This window comes from Vigna unguiculata, chromosome 9, assembly GCF_037176805.1.
Source record: "Vigna unguiculata cultivar grain cowpea cultivar isolate G323 ecotype 2 chromosome 9, ASM3717680v1, whole genome shotgun sequence".
Lineage (NCBI taxonomy): Eukaryota > Viridiplantae > Streptophyta > Magnoliopsida > Fabales > Fabaceae > Vigna > Vigna unguiculata.
This window is the reverse complement of record NC_140800.1, coordinates 30937868-30954588: the sequence shown is the minus strand read 5'-3', so window position 1 is coordinate 30954588 and position 16721 is coordinate 30937868. Positions and strand designations below refer to the sequence as shown.

Here is a 16721-nt window from a genome sequence, read left to right as displayed (position 1 = left end):
CTAAACTAAGGAAAAGAAGAAGCCGTCTCTGATGGCAAGTTGGAAACATATTTTAAACTTGTCTTCGCAGTCGCATGTGGTGTGTAAAAAAGGCTGCGTCTTCATCTAGAGTGATATTTATAAATTATCCTCTTTTTTTTATAAATTCAAAAACTATAGAGATTAATCCAAGATTAATAAAATATTTATATTAATGAAATAATTATAAAAAATTGATTGATATTATCATCGATATGTGAATTAACTAAATGAAGTAGTTTTAATTTTATTAACATGTGATAGTTTACATTGAATATATTTAACTATATTAAATATTTCAATAAAAAGGTTTAATTAATGGTCGGTTGTGGAAGTTCGAGGAAATCCATTGAACTTTCAAAGTTGTTTTTTTCTTTATGTTGAACAAACTCTAATATCACACCATCGAGAAAGTATGCAGCAAATGATAAAGGAAGGTTGAAATATGTGGTGGAGATATAAAATAGAAGTGTGAGAAGATTTAGATAAAGGTTAATACATACGTGTTCTTTCATAAGTGAATAAAATTTATGATATATGTAATCAAAGAGTATTAAATTATAATATAAATCATTTCTGATTTGTCCAAAAATACATTAGCAAAACATGATTGTGAAACTTCATACATACCTATTTCAAAGAATTCTGTATTTTTGTTTGGGTTAAATATCTCTTTTTGTCTTTTAATTTTTAGTGAATTTTGAAATTAGTTCATTCCGAAATTTTACCTCAATTTAGTTCTTCATCTTTCAAAATATGTGGATTTAGTCATTTTAATCAAATTTTGTTAGGTTTATTTGATATTTCATACGCATTTCAAGATTGTATTTGAGTTGTTTATACTGTTTGACATATTTTTGCTTTAATATTAAGTCAAATATTATTATGAAATACGCTTGAAATATCAAATCAACTTAACAAAACTTAATTAAAAGGACTAAATCCATATATTTTGAAGGATGAAAAACTAAATTGTTCCAAAGTTTCAAAATGGACAAATTCCAAAATTCATTGAAAGTTAAGAGATAAAAACATATTTAACTCTTTTTGTTTCTTCAAAATAAAAATCTAAGTATATACATTTTTCTTTCTTTTCTCTCTCTAAATATGACTATTTTTTTATTTTTTTATCATGATATTACACTTTATAATACAAAATAACAAGGTAAAAAACATATGTACCCGATTGAAATTTAAAATGGGGTAAGTTTAATTTTACTTTATAAATCTCCAAATATTTCTTGAGTTGTGAAATTCTAGAATTTTATTATTTTTAACTGTTTATCTCAAAATTTGTCAAAGAGCTTTTGAGATGGAATTGTTATTCTTGGAGGTAGGCTTGTTACTAAATACAATTAGAGAAGAGATCTATATGCATAAGACTTTTTAATTGTTTACTCAGGAATAAAATATGTTATAATGATAACAAGTATTAAGAGTACATGAGATAAGAAAATTAATTATCTTAAAAGATAATTTCTCATGCACACTATAATTTTTAAAAAATTATTATTCTTATATTATCAAATCTTTTATCTTTAAAGAATTATATAAAATATTCATATTATACATCAATATTTACCTTAGTTTCTTACGAAACCTTTCTTTGACAGTCAACCTTTAATTATAATAACAATTTCCATAATAAATATATTCTCAATATCACTTTGAAAATTTTCTAAAAGATATATAATCATTTTAAATCTCTTGCAAATGATAATTGTGCACATAATAAATTTTATATCTTTTTAATAAATTTGTTTAAGGAATAATCATTATATATAACCCACTAATATTATAATAATGACTTTTATCTTTAAGAGAACATATTAATCACAGATGTCAAATTAAGTCAACATGGTTCACACAGATTGGTTCTCTACAGATTGAGTTAAAAAATGGTCAGCTCAACCCAATTCACTTCTTGGTGAGCCAAAAATTTTGTAACCCGACCTAAACTACCATAGGTTTTTGGATTAGTGGGTTTGCTCATTTACGATTTTTTTTAATTTATTTTATATATTTATTACATTACAATGCGAGTGAATTTACTTTTTATCTTTTTAACAGCGGAGTCAAAATGTTTACTTGTTTCTCGAAATATTATTATAAAGATAGTAATTAAAAATTAAAACATTAACTTATATAGCTTGACAAACAAATCAATTAAACATTCAAACTATTTAAATATTATTGTGCAACATTATAGTATTAAAAATATCAAATTGTAAAATTATACAATTAGAAGCAGTAAATAATTATAATTAATTTGAAAAAAATTATAAAATAAATTAATAGTGTTGTTGATAGTGGGTTGTAGCTTGAACTCGTTTAACCACCTGTGGGTTAAGTGAATTAAGTTCAATTCAATTCACTTATGAGAAAAATGAAATTTTTTTTTGAGTCGAACTCATATTACTCATGAATTAGAATTCATTTTGACATCTCTAATATTATATTAATAATTATTTAGCAAATCCTTTATTTATTAGAAAATCTTGTAAATTAATAATCCATTATATCTCTCATAATCTTTTAAATAAACTAAATTAATAAACCATTAAATCTTCTATAATAATTTTTTAAATAAATCCTTTTAAAATAATTAACTATCACCTATTAATATCTATAACAATAAAAATATCTCTTAATATCTAGTAACACTTCATAGTCCTAACTTTGCCTAGAAACATATGATCACATATAACAATATTTAAGGATATTTCATAATATCTAACCATATCTACTATCTTTTTAATTAAATAATTGTTAAACCTTTTTATCTTTTATTTAAAATATTTATTTATTTTCCAATTATTATAATTTTCTATAATCTCGCATCAATCATTTAAATAAACTATTTGTACTTGTGTAAATACTTGATATTTGTTTAATTTTCAAAAAAAAAATATTTTGTTTTAAATTAAATTTACGTAATGAAATATTAAATAATTCAAAAATATTACAATACTTAATACTCATGATGTGTTTTTAATAATATATTTTAATTTAATGTTGATCAATAAATTTTAATACATACAAATTGCTGAATGAAATAATAGAAAATTTTCATGCATTAGACTCTTTCACACAATATATTTAAATATAGCAATAAAATTTTATTTAAATATAGCAAAATAATTAATTTTCTTTTTTAATTTTAAAAAATTTGAGTATTATAAAATTTGTTTTCCTTCTTTTTTAAATAATTTGAACAATAACAAAATATTTAAAAATTTAGCTTAAAATTTGGTTTCTGGAAACCCAGATTTCGAATGATTTTCCGATGCAGAACGATCATATTGAAAGTAACAATTCGGTTCTCAAAAGATCCCCAATAATTATGTATAAACAAATCATGTTATCCGTCATCCTTATAAATTTTATAAATATTGCACACAATGTGCAAATTGTTTCTTTAAAGTAGATTCTTTCGTATTTTTATTACCATCATCAGACCCACATACATTTTAAAGTAAGGATATAAATTTTTATTTTAAAAACATATATAAAAAATATTTAAAATTATAGAAATATTGAAATTTTGTTTTGAAAAAACTTTTATCTAGAAAAAAAAATATGAACTTTTTTATATTTTGTTATACACTTTTCCTATTTTAAAAGTTTCATAAATTTCAATTAAAAAATTTGATATTTTGTTATATCTTTAATTTGATATTTTTATATAATTTTCTATAACAAAATATAAAAAATTTCTATTTTTTTCTAAACAAAATTTTATATTTCTATAATTTTAAATATTATTTTATATTTTTTCTAGAAAGAAATTTATATTTTTTCAAAAGAAAAATAATAATTAAATTGCATGTAAAAGGTTAAGGAAAAAAAATGCATGTACATCTGGTGGTATTAAATTTTAACAATCTAGTCATTTAATTCTATTTGTATTAAATATAGAAATTACTTCTTGAAGAATTTCAAAACTATTTGTCTATAATAATTATTACCAATTTTTTTTTTATAAAATAGGATTATTTGCTATTGGATGAGAATGCAAAAAATCTATACAATATTAAGGTACTTTTTTTATGACAAATTTAATTTAACATGTCAGATAATTTTAAAAGTTAAATCAAATGTAAACTATAAAAGACAGTTTTTACCATAAATATAAAAAGAATAGTTACTATTATTTTCAAATATTATTATAAAATTCACTATTTTTTAAATTGTGTATATATGTCCATCTATGAATGAAAATTAAGATTACAAAATCTTTGTTAGTATATATTCTGATTAAATGCTAAAACTTTTCTTATTCTCATAAAATCATTGTTTAATATATCATCTGGAAATGGAAATCAAATAAAACATGACAAATTAACTTTTATAAGATTCACGAGTATTTAATATTATTTTAAAAGAACTGTATAAGATACATATTGAGAGGTTCCATTTCTTGTTTACTCTTCCAAAGAGTGGTGGTTTTGTATTTAATCGAACAAATCTTCAAAATGTAAGTTCCCCACCAGTCCTCTTTTTGTGAAGAGATAAGGATATAAATTTCTGTGGTGCAAAAAAGTATGAAATATAACTTTGTTACTTTCACTCTTTTCCTTTCCTTAACCCTAACACAAGCACAAAAATCAGGTTTTTTAATTAAAAAATTTAAAAAGGCACGTGATGAAAACAAAGAAGGTCCCTCGTTAACATATTCGAACAATTAGCCAAAGGCAACAAACATGAAGGTTCCTATGAATAATGCATGGAAATTATATAGAAAATTAGCTTTATTTCATAATCATGTTACAATATTATACCAAAATATATATTAAATGTGAGGACAAGTAGTCTTTACCAAAAACTAATTAATGAACTATTTTAAACAGAATCTTCCTTTTAATCATATATTTTCCATTCTCAAAATTTAAATTTGAATTTAATTTGACTAGCTAGTTTCTCCTTTTGATTGCAACAAATAAGTGTTGTGCAATCTTCTAGTATAATACTTATAAAGAAAAAAGGTGGTCCCAAGGATAAAGCAGCATATCATCTTCCTCACACACGTCCGCGTAGAAGAGGTAACATCCTTTTCATTCGTTCAAGCAATGCCTTTCATTATTTGTGCTTAAAAGGCAAAGCTTTGATACTGTGTGTGTATATATATATACACGTTTGTGTTGGTTTGAAACACTCACCACCACTTCATTATATCTCACACTCTCACTCAAAGCCATACACAAAAAAAGAAGAAACAAAATGAAAGGAAACAATCCATATTTGGTTGTGATTCTTATACAAGCCATTTATGCTGCCATGTTTCTTCTCTCAAAAGCTGCATTCGATCATGGCATGAACAATTTCATCTTCGTCTTCTATAGACAGGCCATAGCAACCATCTTTTTGACCCCTTTCACTTTCTTCTTCGAATGGTATGTACAAATGTCACTTATCATCTCTTTCATGTACTCAACTACTTTCACATTATAATCTCAGTTTCTAACTCAACCCATTTTCTCTGTAGGAAAACAGCACCTCCTATGCCCTTTTCCACCTTCTGCAAGATTTTCTTCCTTTCTTTCTTTGGGTATGTCAAAATATTGAATTCATTCACATAATACATTAAAGTAGGAAACCTTAGAACTTTGAAGTTTGTACTTTACAAGTTCACATGATCTTAATTATATGTATATGATTCAAACTATACCTGGAACTACACAAATTTTCGTTTTCCTTTTGCTTTTTCCCTTCACTAAAGTTGTGTTGGTGATCCTAAATTTCAGGATCACTTTAAGCTTGGACGTATATGGTATCGGGCTTATTTACACCTCAGCAACTTTAGCTGCTGCTACCACAAACTGTCTTCCAGCTATCACCTTCTTCTTGGCACTCCTACTAAGGTAAAGTTCTACATCAGATCATGCTGGACCCATGATATTGCTTTGCATTTTGTTCAATTCATGGTTAACTATTTCCACCTTTTAAGTCAAATCTAACTTGGAGCACATCTTGTTCCCAAACAATTCAAAGAAATAACAAAACTTAATCAAAATTATGGCCACTGTTCAACCACTAGTGATCTTTTAAAGGTGGTTTAGATTCCGGTTCTGAGATTTTATTGCATCTGCATGAATTACACTCGGAGCGCACCTAATATTTTAATTGATTACTCATATTCCTCTTCTGTGGTGAAAGCGTGAATCGATTAATTTAGCGCATGTGCTCATGTGAGCGATCATAGTGGATATGTAGCATTTGGACGACAAAGAGAACTTGACAAGTATATACTTTAAATACATATGAAGGTACCTGCTTGACGATTGACGTCAAAAGCAGAAAAAGATAAAGATAAAGCACTGAAAAAGAAGACATATCAGATTTCAGATTCCATCTATATTTTAACCTGTAAATCTCTGGAGTCATTCCCCTTACCTGCTATATTTCATTTTTTTTTGGCATTAATAATGTTTCTATGGTTTGTGCGTAGGTATCATCAGAAGGTTGAGTTGGCCTTTAGCGTTGTGTACCTAATTGCTAAGATCCTATAATAACCAAACTAAATCCTACATGTCTTAGGTTATAGGATTCAAATAGTTGTTCTGAAAATTTTAAAAGTAACTGTATTAGAAAGGTTAGTCATGACCAATGACAAAGTTTGACTTCGAGATTCATCACTAATGGATGCTATATTTAAGAAGAAATTGGTGAGATATTTTTGATTCCACACATGGAGGTTGAAAGGGTATTCCAATTTTAACTTTCATCAAACCAATAAGATGGATTGAAGCATCTTTTATATCCTGTATAATTGAAGAAGAGGTTCATAAGTTTTGCTCACTTCGAATATAGTTTAAATACAAAAATTGCTTGCATGAATAGTTATCTTTTTTTTTTTATATAATAGTTTTCTCACTCTTCTATATATTAACACAAGTTTATAAACATTTAATTAAAATTTAATGTTGTATGCTTTTTAAATCAACTCCAAGTTTTAAGTTTTATATTTAGCCCCCCTAAACTTATATCTGGTTTCGTCTATGCTTAGATACTTTTTCTTTTTTGTGAAAAGACATGTTCTGTTAGATGTTGTGGCAAAGTCAAAGTACTTACTAGGTAACACCATTTCTTTTTCAACTTTTGGAGTGTGTTTGGTATCTTTTGGTTTCCACCAGTGATTAGAATTATAGGTTTCCGTGTCTAAATTTACATGCTCATATTTAGGTTAATTAATTGAGAGATTTGCTTTACGAGGAAAAATAAGATGTTAGAGTGAAAACTAAAGTTTTAAAACATGGTCTGCTACACATATTTATTTTAATGATGATTGTTCTTTTCCTTTTCTTCTAGATTAAGTAATTATTCCTTGGAAAGAGAAAAATATCCCGTTTTTAGAGAGAGTGGGACTCGCTTTTGTATTGCAATTGCGGTTCTGAGATTTCACGAAGCAACACACTATGTTCACAGGAATTTAAGACTTTCATGCAATAACAAAAGATCATGTGCGACAGTGATACCTCGTAATAAAATCCTTGGTCTTTGTGGATAGCATGGTGTTAATGAAGAAGTGAATTTTGCATTTCAGGATTGAGAGTCTGAAAATGAAGACCACCTCAGGGATTGCTAAGTCCATAGGCATTGTGGCATGTTTGGGTGGTGCAGCAACCCTTGCCTTTTACAAAGGTCCTTCCTTAAAATTCTTAAGTCATTTTCACCTTTTGGATTATCACAAAGGCCTACAACATCAAGGTCATGCTCAATCGGGTGCATGGATAAAGGGTTGTTTCATCATGCTCCTCTCCAACACTTTTTTCGGGCTATGGCTTGTACTGCAGGTAATCTTAATACTTTTATATTCAGTGATGAACAACACATAATTCTTAATTACTTAATATATATTTATATATATCTTATTCATATATATGCAGGCTTTTATCATAAAAGGGTACCCTTCAAAGCTACTCTTCACAACTATTCAGTGTTTCTTAAGCTCAATTCAGTCTTTGGTCATTGCCTTGGCCGTAGAAAGGGACTTTGAGCAATGGAAGTTGGGTTGGAATATCAGACTCGTGGCAGTAATATACTGTGTAATTCTCTTAATCTTCATGATTAATTTGGTTAATGCAGTTTTATCTCTACACATATTGTATGACTCATCGCACTGAATTTGTGATATGCCAGGGAATTATGGTGACGGGTGTGACATATTACTTACAAACATGGGTGATAGAGAAAAAAGGACCTGTGTTTCTAGCCATGTCAACACCACTGGCTCTTATCATTACAATTTTGGCCTCTGCAACTATCTTTGGAGAGATTATCAGTTTGGGAAGGTATAAATTTTGATTGATGCATTAAGTTTTGATGCACATGCACAAAAGACTTTGGCATGTGTTGTTTTTTGTGGTGGAATATAATCAATAATCTAAAAAGGTGAGAAAGTTGGTTTTCTTTATACCAAAACCACGATTGATATTAATGGAATGATTGGTTTGATCAGTGTTCTTGGAGGATTCGTGTTGATTCTTGGACTGTACAGCGTGTTGTGGGGAAAGAGTAGGGAACATATGCCAAAAGGCACACAAGACGTGGAACAACAGGCATCTGCAAAATGAGATCGCAATTGCCATTTGTGAAGATGAAGATGCGCATGCTAGCTTCAGAATTTTGCAAACAACTATAATATACCATTGATCATAACATCACAGTGCTTTAAGCCTGTGAATATGTAACGAAAGAGTAGATTTATATGTAAATGTTCAGCGACCCTTTTGGCAAAAAAACAAGGGTCAATTATCTTTTCATTATTAGGTTGTAAGGGCTTATTTTATTTTCAATTATCCTTTTAGTATTTTGATGTTTAATTTTTATTTTACAGAAATAGTATAAATGAACTTTACATTCTCATCATGTTTTAGAAAAGATAGGAGGAGTATCTTTATCAATGGAAAATTATATTAATTTTAATTATATATATTTTATATACAAAACTCAAAATGCAGTATTTTATTCAAATTATTCAGTTAATGGCTTGCAAATTGTAATGCTATCGGATTAGAGGATAATATATATATATATATATATATATATATATATATATATATATATATATATATTTACTAGTTGAACAGCATAAAAAACATTCTTGGTTGGAAGCCATAATTAATTAGTCGGAAAATCTTAGTGCATATCAATATTCATTTATGCTTTTTGTCGGAGATCTTAGATAAACTAAAATAATCTATAAGTTCCTTTATAAGTTAGTTCTGGAATAAATTGAACTTTTATTTTTAATATAATTTCAGAATTTATCCTATAATGAGATATAATAATTAATTAAAAATAAAATCAATAACTTGCAAATTAGTTATATAAAAATGAATTACACCTATTTTTTTTAATACCTTTTGCTGATTAAATTCTTTTGACTTAACTTGACGCATCTATATGACAATATTTTCTCATTAAAAAAATAATGCTAATGATAAATTTTAGAAAAGTTAAATTATCATACAAGAAAACATGTAAATATCGACAGTTATTTTTGTAATTTATGTCATTTTTAACTGTTGTTTTTTACTTGAGTGACGATTTATTGAAATATCGTAATTGTTGCTGTCACATAGTATAATATGACGGTTTAAAATTAATCGCCGCAAGAACCGTCATTTTATACTATGTATAGAGTAACAATTTAAAAAAGGCAAATAACGTCAATTAAAACAAACATAATATTTTTACTAAAAAACAAATTCAATAAAAAAAAATGACGCTTGGGACTAACATTATTATCATTCTATTATTATGACATTTTTAACTGTCACTATTGTAATTAATTCTTAGATAAACTGCATCATTATCGATTGTCATAATTTTGATATTTAATTACTTATTATTTTCTACCTGTATTTATACTTTTGTAATTCAATAAAATTTAGTTTTAATAATAATTTAAAATATGCAAAATATTATGACACTCTAAAGAAAATAATAAACATCTTTTTTTCTTTGATTGATCAACAAATTGCAAGGTACTCAAGAATTCAAATATCAAAAAACAAAAAAGATAATTTGAAATAAGATATAGTTAATTAATTTTATGATCATCCAAGGCAATATATGATAGTCAATATACCTTTAATCAAGTAATTGGAATCTAACTTTTTTTTTTTGAGTTTATAGTGAATAAAATCTTGATTATATCTCAATTATACCTTTTCTTTTTCAATTACTAATCATATAAGTAATGATTTTAATTCACATTTGACATTGAAAATATATTAATTTTTGCCCTTCTTTATTTTCATAATGAAGGACATAAACGACAGTAATCTGAGATTGGTTTTGCCAAAATGAAATGGATGCATGAGAAATGTGAGAGTATGCTTTGGTGAATTACTACAGTTTGATTTGAAATCTCAGTGGTGTATCTATTCTGTAAGCACTATAATATTTTTTATATAAATCTTTAATATAGCATCTCTTTTTGTCTCTCCAAAGGTCATAATTTAATAAGGAACAAGTTGCAACTGGCCCTGCTAATATTTTCAAAAACGTCCCCTGCATATTGGTTTTGCCTTCAGACACTGATTAATGACTAAGATTGGTAATTAATAACTGTACCACATTTAGCCGGCCTAGCTAAACACACTTCTTATCTTTTGCCGCTATAATTATACTGACAAAGACTGAGAAATTAGTGTACCATACCTAGCCGGCTTAGTCTGATTATAGCCGTAAAACCCGTCTACATAGCTTCCAAAGACGCATATAATCACCATATATGAACGAGTAACAGTATCTCGCCTAAGCCGCTAAAGGGTAACTAGCCTAAGCCGATAACTTAGGATAATCAAGCAAGAATTTGACAAATTCAGAGCACTACCAAGCAAGGCCCCAAAGGGCCCACGATAATCGAACTAGGAGGCCTGACCTAAGACCCAGGCCCACCTACGACCCAAACAGGGCCCAGCCCATGACATGACTAGACATAATTAATAATCTATAAATACGTATGGACCCCAGCAATTAAAGGTATGTATTCATTACTTCCTTAATTACGATATTTGACTTTCTGAGAGTTTTTGCTGACTTGAGCATCAGATTCTCTTCCGCAGGTAACCCCTCTTGGGTCCAAACCGAGATACTTACAGATGGCATATACCAGTCGGAGGGAAGCCTAATGAGAAGATTGCAGATTGAGGTAAGATAACGCTTGTGTCTGACATATGTTATTTGTTCTCTGCATGAACAAGAACTAACAATAGCTATGTGCGTGTGTTTAACATTAAAGATTTGAAATTTATATTTTAAATGTATATATTTTTTGGTTACAGAGTGTTACCTAGATAATTTATAACGAAAAGTATTTTCTTTTATGTATTCATATTTTATTTTTTCAATTTTATTTTTAATAATTATTTTAAAAATTAATTATTTTATAAATAATTTATTTTTAATCGTTATTTTATCAATTCTTTTTTATTTATAACAATTATTTTATTTAACAACTATTTTAAAAATTAATTATATATTATAAAAATAAATATTATTAATCTTAATTTAAATTTCTTTATAAAATTAAAAAATACAAACACATATCGTTTGTTTTTGCTAGTATTAATAAAGAAGCTTAGAGATTTTACAATTAGATATCTGTCACTTCTTTATTTTATATTAAATGATTGAAATTAAATATAGTTTTGTTTTCACGCAATTCAACCTTTTAGCGGTTTAAATTTGAATTACTTAAAAAAACATTGTAATACAACAATAGGTTATTTTCTTTTTTAATATTTATACTTGGCTTTATGCTACATAAACTTCTAATGATCTCTAAAAAAGCATAGAGGAATTTAAATTTCCCTTTCCTCCTCTATAATAATAAAATTTTCAACATTGATTAGGAAATCATAACATTAAGAACGTGTTCGGTAAAAATCAATAAATTATCTACTCACTTGTTTGACAAACTTTATAACTTACTTTAAAGTGTTAGGTAAGAATTTTAAAATAGTTTTTGTTTTAACCTTCAACTAATATACAAGTGACTTTAACTTTAACTTTATAAGAAACAAACTATTTTATTTAGTTTTTTTTTTTCTTACAGAAGTGTAAATTCTAACCTACCCGTAAATAATCTCGACTTCCAAAATCTCCTCTTATGATTAGGATTAAACCAGATTTAACTCTACTCTAAGAATTTAATTAACTTTAAAATATATTTTATAAAATACTTGTTTCCACCGTCAATTTGAACGAATTCGGTTTGATTTTTAATATGGCATGACTTTCTGGTTTCGTTTCAGATTAACTTGACTATAAGAATTTAATTAATTTCAAAATATATTTTATAAAATATTTGTCTTCACCGTCATTTTGAACAAATTTAATTTGACTTTTGATCTAAGACGACTTGGCTTTAATTTTGATCTGAGTTGACTTGGCTCGACCTTTGATCTATACTTCCTCAGTTCAATCTTCAACTTGAGCCGACTTTTGGCCTGGACCAATTCACATCAACCATCGACACAAGCTGACTCTATGAGCAACTCAAGAGTTTGGGAGGCCTAAAACAAACTTAAAAATGGGGTCTTTTATTTAAAATTTAGTTTTTGAATTCTTTTTTATAGAAAATTATTTATTAAATTGTCAAAATCAATTCTATTTAACATTTCCTTTCCAATAGATAATAAAGTTAATTCACTTTTTTTATATACTTTTAGGATAATGATATTTTGACCCATTTTTTTTAACCAATTTTAACCTACCACTTCCATCATCCTTCAATTATCTATTTTAATTTTTTTTAGTGGTGATGTGATAATGTAAGGGGGATTGGAGTGGTGGGTTAAAAGTTGATCAAAAAAAGTGGGTCAAAATATCATTATCATTATTTTTAATTATTTTTAATCATTATCGTTTGAGAATGACACTTATCCTCATCACTAACTATTTTTTCTCTATTATTGATTTCACTTATATCTATATTGTTATTATCTTGTTCATTCAAGGAGCCAATTGTATTTTCTAAATCCTTTTTATAATCTATTTTTATAAATTTATTCACACCTTCTTTTTGTGATGGAATTAAAGTCTCAACTTTTCTCTTCTAGTTTTTTAATAGCCAGATTCAATTTTTTTGGTTGACATATCTATATATTTTTATATGAAATAAAAAGTTATAATATATAAAACATTACTAAAAATAAGTATACAAAAAGAATGAGTTAAAACAACAAAATTTGGGTCTTGTTGTCAAGAAAGTAAACCTACTTGTGTAAACTTGTACTATCCTGAAGTGTCAAGTTTCTTTTTATTTCTCAAGTGTAAACTTTTTCATAAAAATTAAAATTTTATTTTGAGATTAATCATTAATAAAAATAATTAATAACATATTGTTCTTCTTCGTTAGACCCCTAAACAAAATTAAGAAATAGAAACACATTTATAATCCTAATACAAATCCAATAAATAGAATAAAAACAACATCAACACAAATAGAAAGAAAAAACATACTATAAATGATCATGAGAATAAAAACATACAGATAGTATGAGATTCAAGAAATGAAATATGTCAAAACCCTCAAAAGAGAACTCTAGATAGAAGAAAATAAAGAGAGACCGAGAGTGAAATTAGTAGATAAGAAATCGTAAAGAGATAAAAGAAGAAAATAAAATCAAAATTGAAGTCACGCAAAAATAGAAGAAAATAAAATTAAAATTGAAGTCACATCGAGATAAAAGAAGAAAATATAATCAAAATTAAAGTCACATATAGATAAAAGAATAAAATAGAATTAAAATTAAAGCATACAAAGATAAAAGAAAAAAATAGAATCATAATTGATATCACATAGAGATAAAAGAAAAAAATAAATTCAAAATTGATTATAAGAGAATAAAGATAACTAATCATTCTCTTTTTTCTAAGCAAAATTATAATCTATTAAAAAAAGGTTTTAACTCATTAAATATCATTTTTAATACAAATAAAAATTACACACACTAATAATAATTTAATTAAATTTTATTCTCAAACATAAACTTATAATTAATTTAATAGAATTATATTAGTACCAATATTTTTTTAGGCCTTTTTTGTTATAAAAATAATTTTATAATTAATTTAATAGAGGTATATTAGTACTAAAAATATTTTTTGAGACCATTTTTCTTAAACATAATTTTATGATTAATTAATAGAAAAATATTAGTTCTAAAACAACTTTTTTAGGCTTTTTTTTGTTAGAGGCCTAAAGTGAATGTTTCACCTGCTTTACTCTTAAGTCAACTCTGTCTTACTCGATCAACTTTCAATCAAAGTTGATTCATCTCGACCTTCAACCTGGGTTGACTTAGCTCAACCTTTAATACGGGTCGACTTAGCTCGACCTTTGATCCGATTGACAACCTTCAACCTTCTCTACTCAATCTTTGCCCAGACCAACTCAACTCGACTTTTCACACAACCTAAAACAACCCTTTAACCCCAAGCTAACTCAATTCGACATTTGACTTTATGAGATTTTTCTTATGTAGACCTTTTAACTCTATAGACCGAACCAAATATACATGTCTCACTTTTTAGTTCAATTAATTTCCTTTTATTTTCTATTCCTTAAATTTTAATATATTTTCTTATTTATTATTATAGTCATTTCAAATTTATAAATGTACTTATTATTCTTATTCGTTTTATCTATTATAATGCTTATTATCATTATTATTATTTGAATATTATAAAGACAAATAATCATTACATATTTAATATTTGCTTAGTTACTTTTTAAATTGATATGTGCTTGAAATTAAAGTATAATTGGAATTTAATATTATAAATTAAAGTAATTTTTGGATTGCATATATAGTGTGAAAATTGTACAAAAAACAAATTCAGTCGTATAGTAATTTAAATTGATAAATACAAAATTTTAATTTTTAAAATATAATAAAATTAAATTTGATTAATATGTTTATTATATCAAATTATTTAAATAAAATGACTTGTCTAAATAAAAAAATTATGCAAATTTTAATAAATAGATAAAAGTACTAAATATAATTTAATTATTTTAAAAATTTTAAAATTATAATTACATAAAAAATTATTTGTGTTTGAAAAGTAAAATTTCAATTTATATAATAAAACATATATAGGTATACCTTTTGTGTATTTTTACATTTACTAACTAATTTAAATGTTAGTGTAATTTAATAAGTTAGTTTATAACTCGAAACTTATGAGTATAACAATATGTTCACAAAAATAAATATGGTAACATGGGACGAGTTATGTGGGTCAATCCGCATGCTCGTAAGAAAATGTGTGATGTGAGTTGAGTATTATATCCCACTTACTCACCCCACATAATCTACAACCATGCATACCAATGATCGGGTGGTCCGCATTTGACTTAAGATGTGTATGAAAACAATTTCACATATACGTAAATAGTCCAATAATTTTAGTCTCTGACGTTCATAAACCATAAAAACTAAAATAGAATGAAAAGTGTATGTACATGAACTATTAAAAGAATTTGCATGTGTAAGGACCAAAATAAATAATATCTAGAGGAACTAATACTAATGTACACTTCTTTATATATTATATTGCAAATAATTACAAACTGAACTTTTAATTTAACACTTCTCCCTTTACACAACTTCTTAATTTAGTTTCTCAGTGAGTAATTGTGTTCTTTTGGCCAAGTAGAACTCATTATACTACAAAGTGTTACCATGACTTCTCTGGTGGTGATCCCTCGAAAAAAAGGTAAACTTCAAGGTTGACTTCGACATCTTGTGGAATGGCAAAAATCTCTGCAATGATGTTGCCATTCTCGTTCTTCAAGTTGCTGGAATGCACGAAATAGTCAGTGTAGTTAGAGGTCACAAGGCATTTCCATTTTCAATTGACTTGTACACAAAATTATAATTATAAAATCATGAATATTACATATTTTAAGAAATGAACTTACAATAATTATTATTTTTATTAATTTAATTAAATAAAAAACAAAGTTATTAAAATTCAAATGTGAGTTGCATATTAGGCCGTATACTTGTGGATCAAACGTTATATAATTGTGGACTAAAAAAATTAGTTCGCATTTATTATACAAGGCGGGCCAACTCGACTCACATTTTGCGGGCTAAATGCAAAGCGAGCCGAAATAAGGTAGACCGACCCACATTTTCATCCCTAGATACAAACAAAAATGTTAGGAAGATAATAAAAATATTAAATAAACAATTAGAAGCAAAACCCAGATTGAATCTTCCTTATATTAATAGTATGAAAATGATAAACTGCATAAAGTAGATATGAGAGGAACCAACAAGCAGAAAACTTTTTTAACGTGGAAAAACTTCAATATGGAAGAAAATCCATGGGATCTAGTCCAATAAAATATTTCACCACCACTACAAAAAAAATGCTAAATTACCCATATATAATTACACATGAAATAAAATTTGTATATAAATTATTATTACCCACCAAACTATCTACGGATGATGGTAGATTTGATAAGGAAAAAAAAAAAGAAATAGATTCTCAAAGAATGATTTAGCTACGAATGAAGGGTGCACGGGTAAAGACAATCCATGGGTATCATTATTTTTGGTCCATAGGTAAAATAAAAAGAACAAAATAAAAAACATAAAATTGTTTTAATCTTCCTCCCAAATATCTCTAAAATGTTTGAAAACCCTAAGGGTGTGTTCTTTTGGGAGGAA

General features: G+C 26.6%; 1 protein-coding gene across 1 annotated transcript; it reads left to right on the top strand.

Moving 5' to 3' along the window:
- The first annotated feature begins 5140 nt into the window (after positions 1-5140).
- On the top strand, positions 5141-8886 carry LOC114162287 (WAT1-related protein At5g64700-like). The gene is made up of 7 exons (XM_028046118.2): positions 5141-5411; positions 5504-5566; positions 5763-5879; positions 7562-7811; positions 7905-8063; positions 8158-8309; positions 8477-8886. The coding sequence occupies exons 1-7, from the start codon at positions 5239-5241 to the stop codon at positions 8589-8591; spliced, it is 1029 nt and encodes a 342-aa protein (XP_027901919.2). The 5' UTR covers positions 5141-5238; the 3' UTR covers positions 8592-8886.
- The last annotated feature ends 7835 nt before the right edge of the window (positions 8887-16721 follow it).

Coding starts and splice junctions, on each gene's coding strand:
- LOC114162287 (XM_028046118.2), top strand. CDS start 5,239: ATGAAAGGAAACAATCCATATTTGGTTGTGATTCTTATACAAGCCATT. Junction 5,880..7,561: donor TTCTTGGCACTCCTACTAAG/GTAAAGTTCTAC, acceptor TTTGCATTTCAG/GATTGAGAGTCTGAAAATGA. Junction 7,812..7,904: donor GGCTATGGCTTGTACTGCAG/GTAATCTTAATA, acceptor ATATATATGCAG/GCTTTTATCATAAAAGGGTA.